Here is a 23735-nt window from a genome sequence, read left to right as displayed (position 1 = left end):
AAGGGTCTCCGGTCGGCGCCAGAGTCGAAGGGAACTGACATCTACGACTCCCTGGAGTGCAATCGGAAATGGACGCCAATGAAACAAATGCAAGCACGTAAAAAAGCCAAAGACCACGGGACCAACCAGCCAAAGGTTGCTCTGGCTCTCTCCCCCATTTCTCGCCCTGCCCCTTCTTTCCTCCTGCCTGAATTCCTTCCAATTGTGCAACGTGTGGTAAGAGTAATGAGAACTGAGAACAGAGAACAGAGAAATGCCAGCCGCCCGAAAAGGGAAAACGATTTTCCGGTTCAATCAGTTTTGATTTAAATTGCAATTATTAACTTCAGTTTGCCAAATCATTTGGATTTGAATGAGGAGCATCTATAAGTGGAAGCGGCAGAGGGTTGATAGGAATTCGAATGGGGAATGGGATTCTCTCTGGATCTCATTAGCCTCAAAGCGGGTCGAGTGGAGGAATCCTCTCAGACCATAGGCAAATACAGGCATACCATTTCTTAGTCTATTTAAGCGATATCTGAAGTGGTACAGCGAGTCTAGAGAACTTAATAGATTTAACCTGCAAAATAAAAGTGAATTGTGAGGTTTTTCAGACAAATATTACACTAGTAGTGTCTGTGGATCTTCTAGGCCTTTATCCAATTCCTTTAGTTTATTCAGAGACTGATTTTTCTATCCAAAGGAGACTTACATATCTACTTTTCGAAGTATAGGTATGCATAAAGACATCTCACAGCACAAAGACTTCCAGAGATTACCATTCCATTGAAGACCAAAAAAAGCAGCTAATCTCTCCGAGCTACCGAAATAGCAGACAACCTTTATCCACCCATCATCATGCAGTCCCCAAGTGATCCCAGACCCCTGCACCTAATCTGGTCAGGCAGGGCGTGTGGGATCGAGGTGTTGGAGAGCAATTAAACATTTGACTAATAAATCTTTTCCCTTTTGTGTATTTGACTACGACCACACACGCACACACACACACAAACAGTGGACAGACAGACATTGGGTGGATGGAGGAACCTAATCTTACGACTATATATGCATGGTATGTTGTTATTATTACGAGTTTACTTAAAGCTGGAGGTTGGAGACGCCTAAACTCGCCCAAATCCGTGGGCAAATATTTCCCCCGATTCGCAGACCGATAAGCCCTATCAGGCGTCCACGGACTGGGTGCCATAACCAACACGGACCTGGGGGCCAATAAAGAGGGGGATGACGTGCTGGATTGTCACATTTCAGAGCTGAATGGATTTTGTTTTGGTCTCGGTCTCCGTCTCCATCTCCGTCTCCGCCTTGGCCTCCGTCGTGACATGATCGGCATCTGATCTGTTGAGTGGTTTCTTTTCCTCCTCATCCTCCAGCCTCGCCTCTAAGGTCTGCAGCTCCTTGAGTCCAGCATCGGGCAGTGCGTGGCAGCCACTGTTCCACGGCTGTAACGTGGACTCCGAGAAGAGGACATACAGGATGCCACTGCCCGTCAGCATGGCGGAGCTCAGAAGGAACACTTTCTTCCAGGCTTCGATGGTTTGCTGGAGGAAAAAAAGGACTCATTCAGATGAAATCAATTGGGGAAAGATCTCCAGGAAGAAACTTACATTACCCTGGGTCAGGTGACCCACAATCAGGGGTGAAATGAAACCCGGCATGCCTCCAATCATGCCACTAACACCCAGAACAATGCCCGCATAGTTGGGCGACAGATCCACCATCGAGGCCAACGGGCCGGAGGACACTGCTCCATGGAACATGGTGGCCAAGGTCACCAGCAGAATGGCTGCCATTGCATTATAGCCAAAGTAGGCCAATGCCAGCACCACCAGACCCTTGACACCACAGCCTGCAGGAAAAGGAGAAGGTAGAGATTTAGGAGCTCTGGAGGAGCTCCACAATACTCACAGACAAAGGTGGCCAGCTTGCGGACATTGGTGCGACTCAGGCGATCCGTTCGCAGCAGATAGTCAGCCAGAATGGAGAAGGTATAGGCGAATATCATCCGCATCAGATGGGGCAGGCCGGAGAGGAAACCCGTCTGAGAAAAATAAGTCTCCCATTACTCTCTTCCGACTCTCTCTCTCTCTTGCGGAGGAGCAACCACTCACCGCTCGAATGTTCCAGTGATGGATCAATCGGAAGTAGGTCGGGGCATGCGTCATCAGGGTGAACAAACCCCAAATGCCGCCCCACTGGGCCACCACATTTAGCCAGACGGGCCGCGAGGTAGCTATGGCCATCCAGGGCGTCGGACCCTTGTTGCTGCTCTGCACGGAGGCGCCCAGCGACTTTTCGATGTATCTGCGCTCCGAGTCGGCGATGCGCGGATGCTCGGCAGGTGTGTCGTAGACGAGGAACTGCCAGGCAATGAACCACAGGGTGCCGACAACGCCGCAAATGTAGTAGACCCACTCCCAGCTGGTCCAGTCGATGATGTACCCAAAGATGGGGTAGAACAGCGCCACTCCGACCGAGCTGCCCAGATAGGCGCTGACGAACTTGCTCCTCTCGTTGGGCGGTATCCATTTGGCGGTCAGAACATGCATCGAGGGCCAGGCCAATCCCTAAAAGAGGATACGATCAGTGAGCCGCGCGAAACCTGCATCCAGGCTATCCGTCTTACAGTTATCCAGCCTTGGAAGACACGCAGACAAATCAGACCCGTGTAGCTCCAGTAGGAGACAATCGGTATGAGGAAGCAGCAGAAGACTCCGATGCCGTTCGACCAGCCAAAGATCAGCTTGGTGCCGTATTTGGTGGCCAGAATGCCACCGGGTATCTGCAGGGTCCAGTGGGCCCAGAAGAAGGACCCCAACAGAGCGCCCTGCTGCTTCTCGTTCCAGTGGAAGCCCTCCCGATCATAGCCAATCTGTCAAAGAGATGGAGATGGAGGGAGAGATAGCGTTACTCATACGCCCCGCATTCCGCATTCCGCTGCACAAGCTGCATCCATTAACCACTTAACATGTGATTCACATATCCGAACGCGCACTCACATTAGCCCAATCAAGAAACCACCGCTCCAGTGAGAACCTCTCGCTGTCATCCGGAAGAGAGGCAAAGTCCGATGCGTTCACCAGATCGAGGGAGGACTGATTGAGGGGCACCGCCTCACCTTTGCCGGCAATCATGTCCACGATGGTGATGTTCAGATTGATCCGAATCATGTAGTTCACAATGAATCCCATGAACGTCATGTACCAGAGCACAGTGCGGGCCTCGACTGAAAGAACAGAGCGCGGTAGAGATATGTATCTTTGGGCGGATGATCTTCACAGAACATGAAATGTGAAGCCCCAACAAGCGTGGCTTGTGGTTTGAAACAGTGCCAGATCTTGAGCCAGATGCTAAGATGAACTTGATCAATGTAGAGTCGAACTGTAGCCCCCCTTCAGTACAATACAGTACCTTCAGCCATGGCGAATGAGTTGATTCTTCTGTTTTAATCAGCAATCTTGCACTTGAATCGGTTTCCTCATCGCCGGTTTGACAGGATCTGATCGGATTTGAGATCGCAGCGACAACGAACCGACTCGTCCAATTGCCAGACTAGAATGCCCAAGCCCATTGAGATCTGTGTGCCACACACCCACGCCAGGCCGTTCGCCACGCCACTGATAAGCGCTCGCCGCTCGGCTTATGTTGCAGCTCTGCTCGTGGATCGCTCATCTCGCATGCGATGGGGCCAGATAAAGTTCTCATTTTTAGCTGATCAGTCAGCCGGTTGACAAGCTTTATGATATGGCGTGCTCACGCATATAGTATGGGAACAACAGACAAGTCAACTAATACGCGTACTCGTACCAGGTGACAGTTTAATGGATAGGATAGCCAGGAGAAGGATTAATTACCCAGCCGCAAAGTCCACACAGAGATGGGAGCTACCAGATACAGTGGCCATTCCTCATACAGTCTAAAGATACATTTATATTTGAGTTATTGCATTTTGTGTATACATCGATAAATTCACGGGTCACGATCTAACTATATTGCCACTGGAACATTTACATGAGGATCAGATCATATCATGGCTCTACATTCAGACAATGTATCGTACTTAGGTATAGGCTAGCATAGGGATTAGACGAATAGAACCTAGGGTAAGGTTGCACACAGTTCAAAGTTCGCAGAAGCTTGGCTAACAGTGGTGTGGGTCTGCCGTCGTGGGTGACACCGTCGTGGGCCGTGGTGCAACACAAGTAGCTTCCCACAGACGGCTCAACACTCATCCGACATTCTCGTAGGACATGGCCGGGCGCTCGGCGCTCATGGCAGTTGTGCTGGTGGCCGATCCGAAGATCGTTGGCGGGTGGTGCTGTTGCGACTGCTGCTGCTGCTGCTGGTGGGGATGTTGCTGCTGCTGCTGTTGCTGCTGCTGGTGGGGATTGTGGGCATGGTGCTGCTGCGTCGGCGGCTGCTGTTCGTTGCGCAGCTGCGCCAGCGGAAACATGATGTTGTGGGCCATCTGCGGGTGGTGGAGATGCTGTTCGTTGGGCGGAGGAGGCGGCGGCTGCTGGTGGGCCGCATGCTGCTGCTGATGCGCCTCCACATGTTTGCGCTGCTCGCTCTGCTGCTGCTGCTGCTGCTGGTGAGCCTTCTCGGCGGCGCTCTCCTCGTACTTCTTCTGAAGCTGGAAGAGCGGCAGCTGCTGGGGGACGTGTAGGGACACGGCCGAGGCGGCAGAGACCCGCTCCACCTGCGACTGGGGCGAGGACTCCCGCTCGCCCTTGTCGTACTTCTTCTGCAGCTGATACATGCTGTGCGACAGATGTGCGGTCACGGAGCTGCCGCTGCTGCTGCTTGTGCTCTGCTTCGAGGACGTGGAGGTGGAGGAGGCCGATGATTTCTCCGCCTTGACCGGCGACTTCTTCTGGTACTTCTTCAGGATCTGCATTAGTTCGGACTTCACGTCCAGGCGTATCTCCTCGGGCACACGCTTGATCTCCTCGTAGAGCGACAGCAGGAAGAGCTTGTCCGGATCGCGTTGCTTGCGCTTCTTGCTCTTCTTGGGGAACGCATCCTGCATGAACTGCAGCAGCTTCTCCTCGAACGGCGTCTCCCTGGGCAGCGGCGTATTGCCGGCCTGACGCCTCAGTAGATGTGGATGCAGACCGCCATGGAAGGCTGGATGTTGAGGCATTCCCGGATGCGCCTGCGAGCCGTTACCGTGCTCACCTCCAGCGCCAGCTCCATTGTGCGCCTGCAGCTGGGATACAGCTACTCCCTGGTACGAGCCACCATTCGATGAACCAGGCGCATCGCTCGTCTCACCATCGTTGGTATGATGATCCTGCGACTGCTGGACCGCATGCGACTGGGGATCCTTCTGGTGCTGCATGTGCTGCTGATGATGGCCCACAGCCGCCGTCAGAATGGCGTCACAGAGGTGCTCTGGCGCATAATCGAACCCGGACATGAAGTTCTCCGGCTTCAGCTCGCCGTTCATCTCCTCGTAAAAGTACTCCGTCCCCACAATGTCAATAATATCGTTGTCCTCCTGGTTAAGCTCAATGCCGGGGGGCGGCGAGCCCCCCGACAGCTGGCAGCGCTTCAGCTCCGCCAGTTTCTTCCGCGTGGTCAGCCGCATATCCCGCCAGCACTGCAAAGGAATAATCGTACAGACTATTGTGTTGCTCCCTGGAGAGGATAGGATCCACTCACCTTCTTCCACTGTATAATGGTCTTCTTGGGGCCGATGGTGTTCAACGCCGCTTGGATCTTCTCCCAGTACCACTCCTTCTCCTTCTTGCCCTCCATGTACTTGGTCTCCCGCAGCAACGTGATGAGCATTTTCTTTTGCGGCTTCGTCACACGATCCTAGAAAACAAAGTGGGGGAACTTTTTAAGTTGGGTGGCGAGACAGACAAAGGAAAGTTTCAAAAAGACTATAAAATAATCCATAGTTTTGTCAGAGCAAATTCCCTGCTCTTTCCAGGGCAGCGGAGCTCTAGTCTCTAATGGAATCTATTCTATTGTTGCCACTGACACTGACGGGGAGGCATCACATCACATCACTTGATTGTATTGTTGTCTATGCTGTGTGTCCCGTCCGTGCCAGAGGCAGAGGCAGAGGCAAATGCCAGCGGTGTCTATACATTTTTTTCCTCGCCTAACACGCGGATGAGATTGAAGAATTGGCGAGGATAATTACCATTGTGAGCCTGTGGAGGAATCTGCGTTTGCTCGAAATCTTGAATATTTTGTTTTGCGACGGCCGTTGTTTGGGTTTTATTCGATTTTTCTGCAATTTTATTCAGTTTTTCACCTCCCTCAAAAACATTGTTGTGTAGTGTTGTGCTGCTCTTCGGATTGCTTCTTCCTCTTCAATCGCGCACACAAACGCATTTGTATGGCCGTGTGTGTGCGTTTGACGGTCTCACCAAACGTTCCGTCTCGCTTTTGCACGTGCACCGCATAGTCAGTCAGTCGCTTCGTCTCTGTCGGTCAGTCAGTTTGACGTTTGCTGCTGGTGCTGCCATCGCACACAGACCCTGTTGGAAATGTGCGCGCCACTTGGCAATGTCCGTTAGGAAGTTTGAATGTAATAAAAATCTGCCTTCTCGCTATAATAATGGATAAGGCCATTCTTGATCTTCGAAATTGTGGATCAAAAAATATATGGTATATATAGTTTCCATAGGACTCTTCAATATCATTTTTCCTAGATTATTATATTCATTTTACTAGTAAATTTATAGGTGAAATAGTATTTATTTTCAGTACTTCAATTATTTGTATATGTACATGAATTCTCTCGTGAATTTAGATGAGATTTCAATTTTCAAAATGAGAATGAAATAGTAGAACCAGCACTGAAAACAGATCAACGTTTGTGGCCACCGGTGGTGCCCGATCTGCTGACCTGCCGCGAGACGGTAGAGACGCCCTCCTCGAAAAGCGTGCGGAACAGCACATTTGCATGATTGAAGAGGCCGTCCTTGAGCGACACAATAAGGAACTGAGAGTTGGTAAAGTGCTGCTTCAACATGCTGCCAATGTTCTGCGTGTGCGACATGTCCAGGGCGGCGTCCACCTCGTCCAATATATAGAGGGGAGCTGGCGAGAACTTGAGCATGGCCAGGACAAGGGATAGAGCCACCAGAGACTTTTGGCCACCGGACAATTCACCGAGACTCTCCTTCCACGTCCCATTGAAGCCGACCTTGATCTCAAGGCCTGTTAGACAGCCGTTGGTCAGGACGGGATTGAGACGGGCATCGGCACCCGGCAGGAGAGCGCTGAAAATGCTACTGAAATTGCTGTTAACCTCGGTGGCCGCGCGGTTCAGCTGTTCCTGCTCCTCTTCGTCCATTTTCACAATAATTTTCTTAATCTTCTCCTTGTCGAGGGCCACGATGTTGCAGTTCTCGTCGTAGTTCTCTTGCTCTCGGGTCAGAATCGCGATGGCATTCATGTTAAGCGTTCGCTCCATTTTATCCTTACTCTCCTGCATCTGTTCCAGCTTGTTGCCAGCTTCAATGGGATTCGTCTTGCTGTAGTCGTAGCGGGTGTTCTTCACGCCAAAGGCACTTTTTTCCTCTGGAATCCAGGGATACTTTACCTCTAGGTCTTGAATCCGCCTCTTGGCCTCGTTGGTCTGAGAGCCGGACTTGCTCTTTTCATTCTCCTTTTTCTTTACCTGCAGCTCAAGTTCCTGGTTCTGCTTTTCCATCTTTTCCCTCTTCACCTGCAAATTTCGCATCTCCTTGTTCTGGGCATGTAGCTTATCCTTCTGCGCTTCAATGCCCTGCTCGAGCTCCGCCACCTCGGACACTGCACTAGAGATCTTCTCCTGCAGAGCAGCCAGATCGGCGATGAACTTCTCGAGATTTTCGACCATCTCCTGGTGCTGCTGCTTGGATGATTCAATGGTTTTCTGCAGCTCAGTGATCTCTAGCTTCAGTGTCTCGAACTCCTGCTCTCGCTTCTTCCAATTGGCACTCGACTTCTCCGCCCTCTGCTTGGTCTCCTTCACCTCATTGGTGGCCGACTTTAGCTCGCGCTCGCGATACCCCTTGGCATCGGCCAACTTTGCTTCGATATCCTTGATCTTGACCTGGGAGGTCTTCTGCTTTTCCCGGGAATCTGCATTCTGCTGCTCCAAGGACTGGACCTTCTCCTTCATCTCCTCGATCTCGGCCTGGTTCTGCTGGAATGTGGTCTGGGCCAGACGGCTTTTGCACATGGTCAGCTCGAGCTGGCGCAGATCAAGATTCTCTTTAATCTTGTTGTACGAGTGGGCCAGATTCTCGATGGAACTGCAAATAGATTGATTTAAGAGGAATTAAATTGTGCCTTGCGTTGTGCCTCTTCCTCTGCACATACGCCATTTCCTGCTCCACACGCTGCAACTCGACCTCGAGTTTCTTGTAATTCTTTTTCAATTCGCGGATAGAGTGCAATTCCTCCAAGATGTTTGCTCCCTTAGGCGCAGCACCACCCGACACAGTGCCGTCCGGGTCCACCAAGTCGCCTTCCAATGTAACCGAACGGCAATTTATACGCGGATCGTAGCTGACCTGCAGAAGGAATACGAATGGTGAGGAAAGAATCTATATTGCTATGCTGATGCCCCATCTATCACCTACCTTCTTGGCCACGTCCAGATCTTTACAGACTAGAAAGCTGCCAAAGCAAAACTTCATGACCGGCTCGTAGTAGCGATCGTACTGGACAAGGGACAGGGCCCACTGGACATTCTCTGGGCCAACCTTGCTCTGGGCATAGTCCACCACGTTCTTGTTGAGCGAGTGCGAATTAATCTTGTTGATGGGCATCATGGTGACACGCCGCTGCAAGTTGCCCCTCTGCAGGATCTTCTTGCTGGTCACATCATCGTCCGTCACATAACTGTACAACTGGGGGCCAAAAATCGGATATTAGTCACAAGGAAATTCCCAACTCCAGAACTACATGAGGCACTTACACTTCCGCCTGCTGCGGTCATCAAGGCCATGGAGTTTTGCATATCGGACACCTGAAAGAGCTTCCCCACCATGCCACGCACTTTGCGGCGATCAAAGTTCGGCTCTGGATCCTGGTACTGCAGATCGTAGCGAGAGGCATTGCAACGATCCAGCTCTCGCTTAAGGTCACGCTTGCGCGTGTGCAGCTGGTTTCTCTGCTCCCGCAGCTGCTCGAACTGCCCGCTCTCATAGTTGAGGCCCTGCAGTTGTCGCTCAAGGCTCTGGATCTCCACCAGAAGCTGGTCGTGCAGACCCTTGTCCTTCACATAGGCAGCATCGTTCGTCTGCGTTTCGCCCTGTTTTTGTTTCAAAAGACCTCGTGTGTGCCGCAGCTCCATCTCCGAGATTTTGATTGTGGTCTGTGCCTCGCTCAACTGTTCCTTAGCCACTGAAAAGCGAAGCAGAATAGGTAAGGTAAGCAAAGATGGTAATCGTTGCATATAGGAGTCACCCACCTATTAGCTGCTCCTGCAATGTGCTCGCCTGACCATCCTCATTGGTGGACAGACCCTGAGAGACAGCCTCGAGCTTCCGCCGGGCAGCTTCATAGGCCTTGGTATCGATCGCATCTGCCTCTTTTAGAGCTTCAAATTCCCCCTGAACCTTTGACATGGCGGCCTCCTTTTTGGTGAGAGCACGCTCGTCGTCGGCAATGTTCTTGGCGGCCGTACTTATCATCCGCTGGTCTTGTTCAACGGTGCCCTGCGCTGCCTTCAGGCTGCCCGAGGCTTTGGCCTCCTGGGCACGCTTAGCACTCAGTTGGGCCTCGAGCTCCTTTATCGATCCACCCATCTCGGCATCAATCTTCTCCTGCATCTCCTTGAGAGCGATTTCAATAGCTTCCATTTCTTCCAAGTTCTTGTCACGCGTCGAAAGGCAACTGGCTATGCGATCGTCTATCTTTTGTTCACTAGTCTCCAACAGTTTCAGTTTTTCGCACAGCTTCAGGTAATTCGCAGAGATGAAGATTCTGGTTAGATAATCGATTTCGCGCTTGAGTTTATTGTACTCCTCGTGGGCAGCGCGATCCTCTTGCAGCTTGACCAGCTTGGGATAGACCTCCTCCTCCAACAAAGCTTTGGTCTCCCGCACTTTGGATTCCTTTTTTTCGATTAGATTCTTGGTGGCATCGCGCTTTGTCTTATACTGGCTGGTGCCAGCGGCCTCCTCCACCATGGAGAGCACCTGCATGCAAACAGACAGTAAAACAGCTTGTGGAAGAGAGCGGTAGAGACGCCTGTACTTACCTCCTTGGGCTTCATGTTGAGCACTTGCTGGATCTTGCCCTGCATGATCAAGAAGTTGGGATTGTTCACATTCAATTGGATGGAACAGAAGAAATCCTGCACCTTCTTGTTCTGCACGATCTTGCCATTGATTATGAATTTGTTCTTGCCACCGACATCGACCTGGCGGGCCACCGAAATCTCGCGGCACTTCTCGTACCCCGTCGGACACTGCAGGGCATTTGTGTTGTCGAACACAATGGTCACCGTTGCCTTCGTTATACCCGCCTGTCCATTCTTGTACACCAAGTCTTGCATAGCGGAGGCGCGCACCTTTAAATTGTTTCTGGCGCATTAAATAATGTTGTGTTATATGTATCTGGCGGAACTTACATTCTGCAGATTACTGATGCCCAGCACGAAGCAAATGCTGTCCAAAATGTTGGATTTCCCGGAGCCGTTCAGACCGGTGATGGCCGTAAACTCCGGATCGAAGCCATCGATTTCCGTGCGCCGACCGTACGATTTGAAGCCGTCGAGCACCAGCTTTTTTACGTACATATTGCTGCAACTTATTCACAATTCAATTCCGTTTTACTTCGCGTCTCTATTAGCGCCAATTCAGAAGTGGCGTCTGTTTCAGTGTTGCCATCTTAGCTTATTTTAAGCTAGATTTGGCTAGCAAATAGCTTGAAAAATAATTGAAATTCTTATAGCTTGAAATCTAGCTTATTTAACAGTTCATTTAGCTTATTTTGGCTAAAAATAATTTAGTACAACAAATTTCTGTTTTTTTATTTTTGTAATTGTAATATTTGTTAATTTTTAGCGAGAAATCGGACAAGAGTCATATATTTCTAATTCGTATTTTGTTATATCATCCAATTCTGGCAGCACTGGTCTGTTTTAGTTTATTTCAACCCTCAGAAATATACCAAAATATACCGTCTCATTTTAAAAATATACCGTAAATATACTGACGAATTCAAGTTCTATATTCCACGATGTTTACATTCCGTGGAATATTACTAGCGTTCTCTCGGATGCGCCTGCGAGCCGTTACCGTGCTCCCCTCCAGCGCCAGCTCCATTGTGCGCCTGCAGCTGGGATACAGCTACTCCCTGGTACGAGCCACCATTCGATGAGCCAGGCGCATCGCTCGTCTCACCATCGTTGGTATGATGATCCTGCGACTGCTGGACCGCATGCGACTGGGGATCCTTCTGGTGCTGCATGTGCTGCTGATCATGGCCCACAGCCGCCGTCAGAATGGCGTCACAGAGGTGCTCTGGCGCATAATCGAACCCGGACATGAAGTTCTCCGGCTTCAGCTCGCCGTTCATCTCCTCGTAAAAGTACTCCGTCCCCACAATGTCAATAATATCGTTGTCCTCCTGGTTAAGCTCAATGCCGGGGGGCGGCGAGCCCTGCCACTGACACTGACGGGGAGGCATCACATCACATCACTTGATTGTATTGTTGTCTATGCTGTGTGTCCCGTCCGTGCCAGAGGCAGAGGCAGAGGCAAATGCCAGCGGTGTCTATACATTTTTTTCCTCGCCTAACACGCGGATGAGATTGAAGAATTGGCGAGGATAATTACCATTGTGAGCCTGTGGAGGAATCTGCGTTTGCTCGAAATCTTGAATATTTTGTTTTGCGACGGCCGTTGTTTAGGTTTTATTCGATTTTTCTGAAATTTTATTCAGTTTTTCACCTCCCTCAAAAACGTTGTGTAGTGTTGTGCTGCTCTTCGGATTGCTTCTTCCTCTTCAATCGCGCACACAAACGCATTTGTATGGCCGTGTGTGTGCGTTTGACGGTCTCACCAAACGTTCCGTCTCGCTTTTGCACGTGCACCGCATAGTCAGTCAGTCGCTTCGTCTCTGTCGGTCAGTCAGTTTGACGTTTGCTGCTGGTGCTGCCATCGCACACAGACCCTGTTGGAAATGTGCGCGCCACTTGGCAATGTCCGTTAGGAAGTTTGAATGTAATTTTTGAATCAAAATAAAATTTTGGCAGGCAAAATAAAAAAATCTGCCTTCTCGCTATAATAATGGATAAGGCCATTCTTGATCTTCGAAATTGTGGATCAAAAAATATGGTATATATAGTTTCCATAGGACTCTTCAATATCATTTTTCCTAGATTATTATATTCATTTTACTAGTAAATTTATAGGTGAAATAGTATTTATTTTCAGTACTTCAATTATTTGTATATGTACATGAATTCTCTCGTGAATTTAGATGAGATTTCAATTTTCAAAATGAGAATGAAATAGTAGAACCAGCACTGAAAACAGATCAACGTTTGTGGCCACCGGTGGTGCCCGATCTGCTGACCTGCCGCGAGACGGTAGAGACGCCCTCCTCGAAAAGCGTGCGGAACAGCACATTTGCATGATTGAAGAGGCCGTCCTTGAGCGACACAATAAGGAACTGGGAGTTGGTAAAGTGCTGCTTCAACATGCTGCCAATGTTCTGCGTGTGCGACATGTCCAGGGCGGCGTCCACCTCGTCCAATATATAGAGGGGAGCTGGCGAGAACTTGAGCATGGCCAGGACAAGGGATAGAGCCACCAGAGACTTTTGGCCACCGGACAATTCACCGAGACTCTCCTTCCACGTCCCATTGAAGCCGACCTTGATCTCAAGGCCTGTTAGACAGCCGTTGGTCAGGACGGGATTGAGACGGGCATCGGCACCCGGCAGGAGAGCGCTGAAAATGCTACTGAAATTGCTGTTAACCTCGGTGGCCGCGCGGTTCAGCTGTTCCTGCTCCTCTTCGTCCATTTTCACAATAATTTTCTTAATCTCCTTGTCGAGGGCCACGATGTTGCAGTTCTCGTCGTAGTTCTCTTGCTCTCGGGTCAGAATCGCGATGGCATTCATGTTAAGCGTTCGCTCCATTTTATCCTTACTCTCCTGCATCTGTTCCAGCTTGTTGCCAGCTTCAATGGGATTCGTCTTGCTGTAGTCGTAGCGGGTGTTCTTCACGCCAAAGGAACTTTTTTCCTCTGGAATCCAGGGATACTTTACCTCTAGGTCTTGAATCCGCCTCTTGGCCTCGTTGGTCTGAGAGCCGGACTTGCTCTTTTCATTCTCCTTTTTCTTTACCTGCAGCTCAAGTTCCTGGTTCTGCTTTTCCATCTTTTCCCTCTTCACCTGCAAATTTCGCATCTCCTTGTTCTGGGCATGTAGCTTATCCTTCTGCGCTTCAATGCCCTGCTCGAGCTCCGCCACCTCGGACACTGCACTAGAGATCTTCTCCTGCAGAGCAGCCAGATCGGCGATGAACTTCTCGAGATTTTCGACCATCTCCTGGTGCTGCTGCTTGGATGATTCAATGGTTTTCTGCAGCTCAGTGATCTCTAGCTTCAGTGTCTCGAACTCCTGCTCTCGCTTCTTCCAATTGGCACTCGACTTCTCCGCCCTCTGCTTGGTCTCCTTCACCTCATTGGTGGCCGACTTTAGCTCGCGCTCGCGATACCCCTTGGCATCGGCCAACTTTGCTTCGATATCCTTGATCTTGACCTGGGAGGTCTTCTGCTTTTCCCGGGAATCTGCATTCTGCTGCTCCAAGGACTGGACCTTCTCCTTCATCTCCTCGATCTCGGCCTGGTTCTGCTGGAATGTGGTCTGGGCCAGACGGCTTTTGCACATGGTCAGCTCGAGCTGGCGCAGATCAAGATTCTCTTTAATCTTGTTGTACGAGTGGGCCAGATTCTCGATGGAACTGCAAATAGATTGATTTAAGAGGAATTAAATTGTGCCTTGCGTTGTGCCTCTTCCTCTGCACATACGCCATTTCCTGCTCCACACGCTGCAACTCGACCTCGAGTTTCTTGTAATTCTTTTTCAATTCGCGGATAGAGTGCAATTCCTCCAAGATGTTTGCTCCCTTAGGCGCAGCACCACCCGACACAGTGCCGTCCGGGTCCACCAAGTCGCCTTCCAATGTAACCGAACGGCAATTTATACGCGGATCGTAGCTGACCTGCAGAAGGAATACGAATGGTGAGGAAAGAATCTATATTGCTATGCTGATGCCCCATCTATCACCTACCTTCTTGGCCACGTCCAGATCTTTACAGACTAGAACGCTGCCAAAGCAAAACTTCATGACCGGCTCGTAGTAGCGATCGTACTGGACAAGGGACAGGGCCCACTGGACATTCTCTGGGCCAACCTTGCTCTGGGCATAGTCCACCACGTTCTTGTTAAGCGAGTGCGAATTAATCTTGTTGATGGGCATCATGGTGACACGCCGCTGCAAGTTGCCCCTCTGCAGGATCTTCTTGCTGGTCACATCATCGTCCGTCACATAACTGTACAACTGGGGGCCAAAAATCGGATATTAGTCACAAGGAAATTGCCAACTCCAGAACTACATGAGGCACTTACACTTCCGCCTGCTGCGGTCATCAAGGCCATGGAGTTTTGCATATCGGACACCTGAAAGAGCTTCCCCACCATGCCACGCACTTTGCGGCGATCAAAGTTCGGCTCTGGATCCTGGTACTGCAGATCGTAGCGAGAGGCATTGCAACGATCCAGCTCTCGCTTAAGGTCACGCTTGCGCGTGTGCAGCTGGTTTCTCTGCTCCCGCAGCTGCTCGAACTGCCCGCTCTCATAGTTGAGGCCCTGCAGTTGTCGCTCAAGGCTCTGGATCTCCACCAGAAGCTGGTCGTGCAGACCCTTGTCCTTCACATAGGCAGCATCGTTCGTCTGCGTTTCGCCCTGTTTTTGTTTCAAAAGACCTCGTGTGTGCCGCAGCTCCATCTCCGAGATTTTGATTGTGGTCTGTGCCTCGCTCAACTGTTCCTTAGCCACTGAAAAGCGAAGCAGAATAGGTAAGGTAAGCAAAGATGGTAATCGTTGCATATAGGAGTCACCCACCTATTAGCTGCTCCTGCAATGTGCTCGCCTGACCATCCTCATTGGTGGACAGACCCTGAGAGACAGCCTCGAGCTTCCGCCGGGCAGCTTCATAGGCCTTGGTATCGATCGCATCTGCCTCTTTTAGAGCTTCAAATTCCCCCTGAACCTTTGACATGGCGGCCTCCTTTTTGGTGAGAGCACGCTCGTCGTCGGCAATGTTCTTGGCGGCCGTACTTATCATCCGCTGGTCTTGTTCAACGGTGCCCTGCGCTGCCTTCAGGCTGCCCGAGGCTTTGGCCTCCTGGGCACGCTTAGCACTCAGTTGGGCCTCGAGCTCCTTTATCGATCCACCCATCTCGGCATCAATCTTCTCCTGCATCTCCTTGAGAGCGATTTCAATAGCTTCCATTTCTTCCAAGTTCTTGTCACGCGTCGAAAGGCAACTGGCTATGCGATCGTCTATCTTTTGTTCACTAGTCTCCAACAGTTTCAGTTTTTCGCACAGCTTCAGGTAATTCGCAGAGATGAAGATTCTGGTTAGATAATCGATTTCGCGCTTGAGTTTATTGTACTCCTCGTGGGCAGCGCGATCCTCTTGCAGCTTGACCAGCTTGGGATAGACCTCCTCCTCCAACAAAGCTTTGGTCTCCCGCACTTTGGATTCCTTTTTTTCGATTAGATTCTTGGTGGCATCGCGCTTTGTCTTATACTGGCTGGTGCCAGCGGCCTCCTCCACCATGGAGAGCACCTGCATGCAAAGAGACAGTAAAACAGCTTGTGGAAGAGAGCGGTAGAGACGCCTGTACTTACCTCCTTGGGCTTCATGTTGAGCACTTGCTGGATCTTGCCCTGCATGATCAAGAAGTTGGGATTGTTCACATTCAATTGGATGGAACAGAAGAAATCCTGCACCTTCTTGTTCTGCACGATCTTGCCATTGATTATGAATTTGTTCTTGCCACCGACAACGACCTGGCGGGCCACCGAAATCTCGCGGCACTTCTCGTACCCCGTCGGACACTGCAGGGCATTTGTGTTGTCGAACACAATGGTCACCGTTGCCTTCGTTATACCCGCCTGTCCATTCTTGTACACCAAGTCTTGCAGAGCGGAGGCGCGCACCTTTAAATTGTTTCTGGCGCATTAAATAATGTTGTGTTATATGTATCTGGCGGAACTTACATTCTGCAGATTACTGATGCCCAGCACGAAGCAAATGCTGTCCAAAATGTTGGATTTCCCGGAGCCGTTCAGACCGGTGATGGCCGTAAACTCCGGATCGAAGCCATCGATTTCCGTGCGCCGACCGTACGATTTGAAGCCGTCGAGCACCAGCTTTTTTACGTACATATTGCTGCAACTTATTCACAATTCAATTCCGTTTTACTTCGCGTCTCTATTAGCGCCAATTCAGAAGTGGCGTCTGTTTCAGTGTTGCCATCTTAGCTTATTTTAAGCTAGATTTGGCTAGCAAATAGCTTGAAAAATAATTGAAATTTTTATAGCTTGAAATCTAGCTTATTTAACAGTTCATTTAGCTTATTTTGGCTAAAAATAATTTAGTACAACAAATTTCTGTTTTTTTATTTTTGTAATTGTAATATTTGTTAATTTTTAGCGAGAAATCGGACAAGAGTCATTTATTTCTAATTCGTATTTTGTTATATCATCCAATTCTGGCAGCACTGGTCTGTTTTAGTTTATTTCAACCCTCAGAAATATACCAAAATATACCGTCTCATTTTAAAAATATACCGTAAATATACTGACGAATTCAAGTTCTATATTCCACGATGTTTACATTCCGTGGAATATTACTAGCGTTCTCTCGGATGCGCCTGCGAGCCGTTACCGTGCTCCCCTCCAGCGACAGCTCCATTGTGCGCCTGCAGCTGGGATACAGCTACTCCCTGGTACGAGCCACCATTCGATGAGCCAGGCGCATCGCTCGTCTCACCATCGTTGGTATGATGATCCTGCGACTGCTGGACCGCATGCGACTGGGGATCCTTCTGGTGCTGCATGTGCTGCTGATCATGGCCCACAGCCGCCGTCAGAATGGCGTCACAGAGGTGCTCTGGCGCATAATCGAACCCGGACATGAAGTTCTCCGGCTTCAGCTCGCCGTTCATCTCCTCGTAAAAGTACTCCGTCCCCACAATGTCAATAATATCGTTGTCCTCCTGGTTAAGCTCAATGCCGGGGGGCGGCGAGCCCTGCCACTGACACTGACGGGGAGGCATCACATCACATCACTTGATTGTATTGTTGTCTATGCTGTGTGTCCCGTCCGTGCCAGAGGCAGAGGCAGAGGCAAATGCCAGCGGTGTCTATACATTTTTTTCCTCGCCTAACACGCGGATGAGATTGAAGAATTGGCGAGGATAATTACCATTGTGAGCCTGTGGAGGAATCTGCGTTTGCTCGAAATCTTGAATATTTTGTTTTGCGACGGCCGTTGTTTAGGTTTTATTCGATTTTTCTGCAATTTTATTCAGTTTTTCACCTCCCTCAAAAACATTGTTGTGTAGTGTTGTGCTGCTCTTCGGATTGCTTCTTCCTCTTCAATCGCGCACACAAACGCATTTGTATGGCCGTGTGTGTGCGTTTGACGGTCTCACCAAACGTTCCGTCTCGCTTTTGCACGTGCACCGCATAGTCAGTCAGTCGCTTCGTCTCTGTCGGTCAGTCAGTTTGACGTTTGCTGCTGGTGCTGCCATCGCACACAGACCCTGTTGGAAATGTGCGCGCCACTTGGCAATGTCCGTTAGGAAGTTTGAATGTAATTTTTGAATCAAAATAAAATTTTGGCAGGCAAAATAAAAAAATCTGCCTTCTCGCTATAATAATGGATAAGGCCATTCTTGATCTTCGAAATTGTGGATCAAAAAATATGGTATATATAGTTTCCATAGGACTCTTCAATATCATTTTTCCTAGATTATTATATTCATTTTACTAGTAAATTTATAGGTGAAATAGTATTTATTTTCAGTACTTCAATTATTTGTATATGTACATGAATTCTCTCGTGAATTTAGATGAGATTTCAATTTTCAAAATGAGAATGAAATAGTAGAACCAGCACTGAAAACAGATCAACGTTTGTGGCCACCGGTGGTGCCCGATCTGCTGACCTGCCGCGAGACGGTAGAGACGCCCTCCTCGAAAAGCGTGCGGAACAGCACATTTGCATGATTGAAGAGGCCGTCCTTGAGCGACACAATAAGGAACTGAGAGTTGGTAAAGTGCTGCTTCAACATGCTGCCAATGTTCTGCGTGTGCGACATGTCCAGGGCGGCGTCCACCTCGTCCAATATATAGAGGGGAGCTGGCGAGAACTTGAGCATGGCCAGGACAAGGGATAGAGCCACCAGAGACTTTTGGCCACCGGACAATTCACCGAGACTCTCCTTCCACGTCCCATTGAAGCCGACCTTGATCTCAAGGCCTGTTAGACAGCCGTTGGTCAGGACGGGATTGAGACGGGCATCGGCACCCGGCAGGAGAGTGCTGAAAATGCTACTGAAATTGCTGTTAACCTCGGTGGCCGCGCGGTTCAGCTGTTCCTGCTCCTCTTCGTCCATTTTCACAATAATTTTCTTAATCTTCTCCTTGTCGAGGGCCACGATGTTGCGGCGACGCTGTGTCTCGTCGTAGTTCTCTTGCTCTCGGGTCAGAATCGCGATGGCATTCATGTTAAGCGTTCGCTCCATTTTATCCTTACTCTCCTGCATCTGTTCCAGCTTGTTGCCAGCTTCAATGGGATTCGTCTTGCTGTAGTCGTAGCGGGTGTTCTTCACGCCAAAGGAACTTTTTTCTTCTGGAATCCAGGGATACTTTACCTCTAGGTCTTGAATCCGCCTCTTGGCCTCGTTGGTCTGAGAGCCGGACTTGCTCTTTTCATTCTCCTTTTTCTTTACCTGCAGCTCAAGTTCCTGGTTCTGCTTTTCCATCTTTTCCCTCTTCCCCTGCAAATTTCGCATCTCCTTGTTCTGGGCATGTAGCTTATCCTTCTGCGCTTTAATGCCCTGCTCGAGCTCCGCCACCTCGGACACTGCACTAGAGCTCTTCTCCTGCAGAGCAGCCAGATCGGCGATGAACTTCTCGAGATTTTCGACCATCTCCTGGTGCTGCTGCTTGGATGATTCAATGGTTTTCTGCAGCTCAGTGATCTCTAGCTTCAGTGTCTCGAACTCCTGCTCTCGCTTCTTCCAATTGGCACTCGACTTCTCCGCCCTCTGCTTGGTCTCCTTCACCTCATTGGTGGCCGACTTTAGCTCGCGCTCGCGATACCCCTTGGCATCGGCCAACTTTGCTTCGATATCCTTGATCTTGACCTGGGAGGTCTTCTGCTTTTCCCGGGAATCTGCATTCTGCTGCTCCAAGGACTGGACCTTCTCCTTCATCTCCTCGATCTCGGCCTGGTTCTGCTGGAATGTGGTCTGGGCCAGACGGCTTTTGCACATGGTCAGCTCGAGCTGGCGCAGATCAAGATTCTCTTTAATCTTGTTGTACGAGTGGGCCAGATTCTCGATGGAACTGCAAATAGATTGATTTAAGAGGAATTAAATTGTGCCTTGCGTTGTGCCTCTTCCTCTGCACATACGCCATTTCCTGCTCCACACGCTGCAACTCGACCTCGAGTTTCTTGTAATTCTTTTCCAATTCGCGGATAGAGTGCAATTCCTCCAAGATGTTTGCTCCCTTAGGCGCAGCACCACCCGACACAGTGCCGTGCGGGTCCACCAAGTCGCCTTCCAATGTAACCGAACGGCAATTTATACGCGGATCGTAGCTGACCTGCAGAAGGAATACGAATGGTGAGGAAAGAATCTATATTGCTATGCTGATGCCCCATCTATCACCTACCTTCTTGGCCACGTCCAGATCTTTACAGACTAGAACGCTGCCAAAGCAAAACTTCATGACCGGCTCGTAGTAGCGATCGTACTGGACAAGGGACAGGGCCCACTGGACATTCTCTGGGCCAACCTTGCTCTGGGCATAGTCCACCACGTTCTTGTTAAGCGAGTGCGAATTAATCTTGTTGATGGGCATCATGGTGACACGCCGCTGCAAGTTGCCCCTCTGCAGGATCTTCTTGCTGGTCACATCATCGTCCGTCACATAACTGTACAACTGGGGGCCAAAAATCGGATATTAGTCACAAGGAAATTCCCAACTCCAGAACTACATGAGGCACTTACACTTCCGCCTGCTGCGGTCATCAAGGCCATGGAGTTTTGCATATCGGACACCTGAAAGAGCTTCCCCACCATGCCACGCACTTTGCGGCGATCAAAGTTCGGCTCTGGATCCTGGTACTGCAGATCGTAGCGAGAAGCATTGCAACGATCCAGCTCTCGCTTAAGGTCACGCTTGCGCGTGTGCAGCTGGTTTCTCTGCTCACGCAGCTGCTCGAACTGCCCGCTCTCATAGTTGAGGCCCTGCAGTTGTCGCTCAAGGCTCTGGATCTCCACCAGAAGCTGGTCGTGCAGACCCTTGTCCTTCACATAGGCAGCATCGTTCGTCTGCGTTTCGCCCTGTTTTTGTTTCAAAAGACCTCGTGTGTGCCGCAGCTCCATCTCCGAGATTTTGATTGTGGTCTGTGCCTCGCTCAACTGTTCCTTAGCCACTGAAAAGCGAAGCAGAATAGGTAAGGTAAGCAAAGATGGTAATCGTTGCATATAGGAGTCACCCACCTATTAGCTGCTCCTGCAATGTGCTCGCCTGACCATCCTCATTGGTGGACAGACCCTGAGAGACAGCCTCGAGCTTCCGCCGGGCAGCTTCATAGGCCTTGGTATCGATCGCATCTGCCTCTTTTAGAGCTTCAAATTCCCCCTGAACCTTTGACATGGCGGCCTCCTTTTTGGTGAGAGCACGCTCGTCGTCGGCAATGTTCTTGGCGGCCGTACTTATCATCCGCTGGTCTTGTTCAACGGTGCCCTGCGCTGCCTTCAGGCTGCCCGAGGCTTTGGCCTCCTGGGCACGCTTAGCACTCAGTTGGGCCTCGAGCTCCTTTATCGATCCACCCATCTCGGCATCAATCTTCTCCTGCATCTCCTTGAGAGCGATTTCAATAGCTTCCATTTCTTCCAAGTTCTTGTCACGCGTCGAAAGGCAACTGGCTATGCGATCGTCTATCTTTTGTTCACTAGTCTCCAACAGTTTCAGTTTTTCGCACAGCTTCAGGTAATTCGCAGAGATGAAGATTCTGGTTAGATAATCGATTTCGCGCTTGAGTTTATTGTACTCCTCGTGGGCAGCGCGATCCTCTTGCAGCTTGACCAGCTTGGGATAGACCTCCTCCTCCAACAAAGCTTTGGTCTCCCGCACTTTGGATTCCTTTTTTTCGATTAGATTCTTGGTGGCATCGCGCTTTGTCTTATACTGGCTGGTGCCAGCGGCCTCCTCCACCATGGAGAGCACCTGCATGCAAAGAGACAGAAAACAGCTTGTGGAAGAGAGCGGTAGAGACGCCTGTACTTACCTCCTTGGGCTTCATGTTGAGCACTTGCTGGATCTTGCCCTGCATGATCAAGAAGTTGGGATTGTTCACATTCAATTGGATGGAACAGAAGAAATCCTGCACCTTCTTGTTCTGCACGATCTTGCCATTGATTATGAATTTGTTCTTGCCACCGACAACGACCTGGCGGGCCACCGAAATCTCGCGGCACTTCTCGTACCCCGTCGGACACTGCAGGGCATTTGTGTTGTCGAACACAATGGTCACCGTTGCCTTCGTTATACCCGCCTGTCCATTCTTGTACACCAAGTCTTGCAGAGCGGAGGCGCGCACCTTTAAATTGTTTCTGGCGCATTAAATAATGTTGTGTTATATGTATCTGGCGGAACTTACATTCTGCAGATTACTGATGCCCAGCACGAAGCAAATGCTGTCCAAAATGTTTGATTTCCCGGAGCCGTTCAGACCGGTGATGGCCGTAAACTCCGGATCGAAGCCATCGATTTCCGTGCGCCGACCGTACGATTTGAAGCCGTCGAGCACCAGCTTTTTTACGTACATATTGCTGCAACTTATTCACAATTCAATTCCGTTTTACTTCGCGTCTCTATTAGCGCCAATTCAGAAGTGGCGTCTGTTTCAGTGTTGCCATCTTAGCTTATTTTAAGCTAGATTTGGCTAGCAAATAGCTTGAAAAATAATTGAAATTTTTATAGTTTGAAATCTAGCTTATTTAACAGTTCATTTAGCTTATTTTGGCTAAAAATAATTTAGTACAACAAATTTCTGTTTTTTTATTTTTGTAATTGTAATATTTGTTAATTTTTAGCGAGAAATCGGACAAGAGTCATATATTTCTAATTCGTATTTTGTTATATCATCCAATTCTGGCAGCACTGGTCTGTTTTAGTTTATTTCAACCCTCAGAAATATACCAAAATATACCGTCTCATTTTAAAAATATACCGTAAATATACTGACGAATTCAAGTTCTATATTCCACGATGTTTACATTCCGTGGAATATTACTAGCGTTCTCTCGGATGCGCCTGCGAGCCGTTACAGTGCTCCCCTCCAGCGCCAGCTCCATTGTGCGCCTGCAGCTGGGATACAGCTACTCCCTGGTACGAGCCACCATTCGATGAGCCAGGCGCATCGCTCGTCTCACCATCGTTGGTATGATGATCCTGCGACTGCTGGACCGCATGCGACTGGGGATCCTTCTGGTGCTGCATGTGCTGCTGATGATGGCCCACAGCCGCCGTCAGAATGGCGTCACAGAGGTGCTCTGGCGCATAATCGAACCCGGACATGAAGTTCTCCGGCTTCAGCTCGCCGTTCATCTCCTCGTAAAAGTACTCCGTCCCCACAATGTCAATAATATCGTTGTCCTCCTGGTTAAGCTCAACTATGAGGGGGGCGGCGAGCCCTGCCACTGACACTGACGGGGAGGCATCACATCACATCACTTGATTGTATTGTTGTCTATGCTGTGTGTCCCGTCTGTGCCAGAGGCAGAGGCAGAGGCAAATGCCAGCGGTGTCTATACATTTTTTTCCTCGCCTAACACGCGGATGAGATTGAAGAATTGGCGAGGATAATTACCATTGTGAGCCTGTGGAGGAATCTGCGTTTGCTCGAAATCTTGAATATTTTGTTTTGCGACGGCCGTTGTTTAGGTTTTATTCGATTTTTCTGCAATTTTATTCAGTTTTTCACCTCCCTCAAAAACATTGTTGTGTAGTGTTGTGCTGCTCTTCGGATTGCTTCTTCCTCTTCAATCGCGCACACAAACGCATTTGTATGGCCGTGTGTGTGCGTTTGACGGTCTCACCAAACGTTCCGTCTCGCTTTTGCACGTGCACCGCATAGTCAGTCAGTCGCTTCGTCTCTGTCGGTCAGTCAGTTTGACGTTTGCTGCTGGTGCTGCCATCGCACACAGACCCTGTTGGAAATGTGCGCGCCACTTGGCAATGTCCGTTAGGAAGTTTGAATGTAATTTTTGAATCGAAATAAAATTTTGGCAGGCAAAATAAAAAAATCTGCCTTCTCGCTATAATAATGGATAAGGCCATTCTTGATCTTCGAAATTGTGGATCAAAAAATATGGTATATATAGTTTCCATAGGACTCTTCAATATCATTTTTCCTAGATTATTATATTCATTTTACTAGTAAATTTATA

General features: G+C 49.6%; 5 protein-coding genes across 5 annotated transcripts; all 5 read right to left on the bottom strand.

Moving 5' to 3' along the window:
* Positions 1 to 930: 930 nt before the first annotated feature.
* Positions 931 to 3566, bottom strand: LOC108159249 (sialin). The gene is made up of 7 exons (XM_017292371.2): positions 3409 to 3566; positions 2997 to 3223; positions 2624 to 2869; positions 2109 to 2564; positions 1906 to 2038; positions 1605 to 1846; positions 931 to 1538 (listed from the first exon to the last, which is right to left on the bottom strand). The coding sequence occupies exons 1-7, from the start codon at positions 3416 to 3418 to the stop codon at positions 1245 to 1247; spliced, it is 1608 nt and encodes a 535-aa protein (XP_017147860.1). The 5' UTR covers positions 3419 to 3566; the 3' UTR covers positions 931 to 1244.
* Positions 3567 to 3907: 341 nt separating this feature from the next.
* LOC108159250 (hormone receptor 4) lies at positions 3908 to 6536 on the bottom strand. Its single transcript, XM_017292372.2, has 3 exons — positions 6152 to 6536; positions 5662 to 5817; positions 3908 to 5599 (listed from the first exon to the last, which is right to left on the bottom strand). The coding sequence occupies exons 1-3, from the start codon at positions 6152 to 6154 to the stop codon at positions 4226 to 4228; spliced, it is 1533 nt and encodes a 510-aa protein (XP_017147861.1). The 5' UTR covers positions 6155 to 6536; the 3' UTR covers positions 3908 to 4225.
* A 151-nt stretch (positions 6537 to 6687) lies between these two features.
* LOC117188333 (structural maintenance of chromosomes protein 2-like) lies at positions 6688 to 10852 on the bottom strand. Its single transcript, XM_033392001.1, has 7 exons — positions 10586 to 10852; positions 10214 to 10525; positions 9422 to 10151; positions 8927 to 9354; positions 8589 to 8858; positions 8326 to 8519; positions 6688 to 8258 (listed from the first exon to the last, which is right to left on the bottom strand). Exons 1-7 carry the CDS (start codon positions 10751 to 10753, stop codon positions 6824 to 6826), a joined length of 3537 nt encoding a protein of 1178 aa, XP_033247892.1. The 5' UTR covers positions 10754 to 10852; the 3' UTR covers positions 6688 to 6823.
* A 1510-nt stretch (positions 10853 to 12362) lies between these two features.
* LOC117188334 (structural maintenance of chromosomes protein 2-like) lies at positions 12363 to 16519 on the bottom strand. Its single transcript, XM_033392002.1, has 7 exons — positions 16258 to 16519; positions 15886 to 16197; positions 15094 to 15823; positions 14599 to 15026; positions 14261 to 14530; positions 13998 to 14191; positions 12363 to 13930 (listed from the first exon to the last, which is right to left on the bottom strand). The coding sequence occupies exons 1-7, from the start codon at positions 16423 to 16425 to the stop codon at positions 12499 to 12501; spliced, it is 3534 nt and encodes a 1177-aa protein (XP_033247893.1). The 5' UTR covers positions 16426 to 16519; the 3' UTR covers positions 12363 to 12498.
* A 1518-nt stretch (positions 16520 to 18037) lies between these two features.
* On the bottom strand, positions 18038 to 22206 carry LOC117188329 (structural maintenance of chromosomes protein 2-like). The gene is made up of 7 exons (XM_033391996.1): positions 21944 to 22206; positions 21572 to 21883; positions 20781 to 21510; positions 20286 to 20713; positions 19948 to 20217; positions 19685 to 19878; positions 18038 to 19617 (listed from the first exon to the last, which is right to left on the bottom strand). The coding sequence occupies exons 1-7, from the start codon at positions 22109 to 22111 to the stop codon at positions 18174 to 18176; spliced, it is 3546 nt and encodes a 1181-aa protein (XP_033247887.1). The 5' UTR covers positions 22112 to 22206; the 3' UTR covers positions 18038 to 18173.
* Positions 22207 to 23735: the final 1529 nt, after the last annotated feature.

Source organism: Drosophila miranda, chromosome 3 (assembly GCF_003369915.1).
Source record: "Drosophila miranda strain MSH22 chromosome 3, D.miranda_PacBio2.1, whole genome shotgun sequence".
Taxonomy (NCBI): domain Eukaryota; kingdom Metazoa; phylum Arthropoda; class Insecta; order Diptera; family Drosophilidae; genus Drosophila; species Drosophila miranda.
This window is presented reverse-complemented; position numbering and strand designations above follow the sequence as displayed.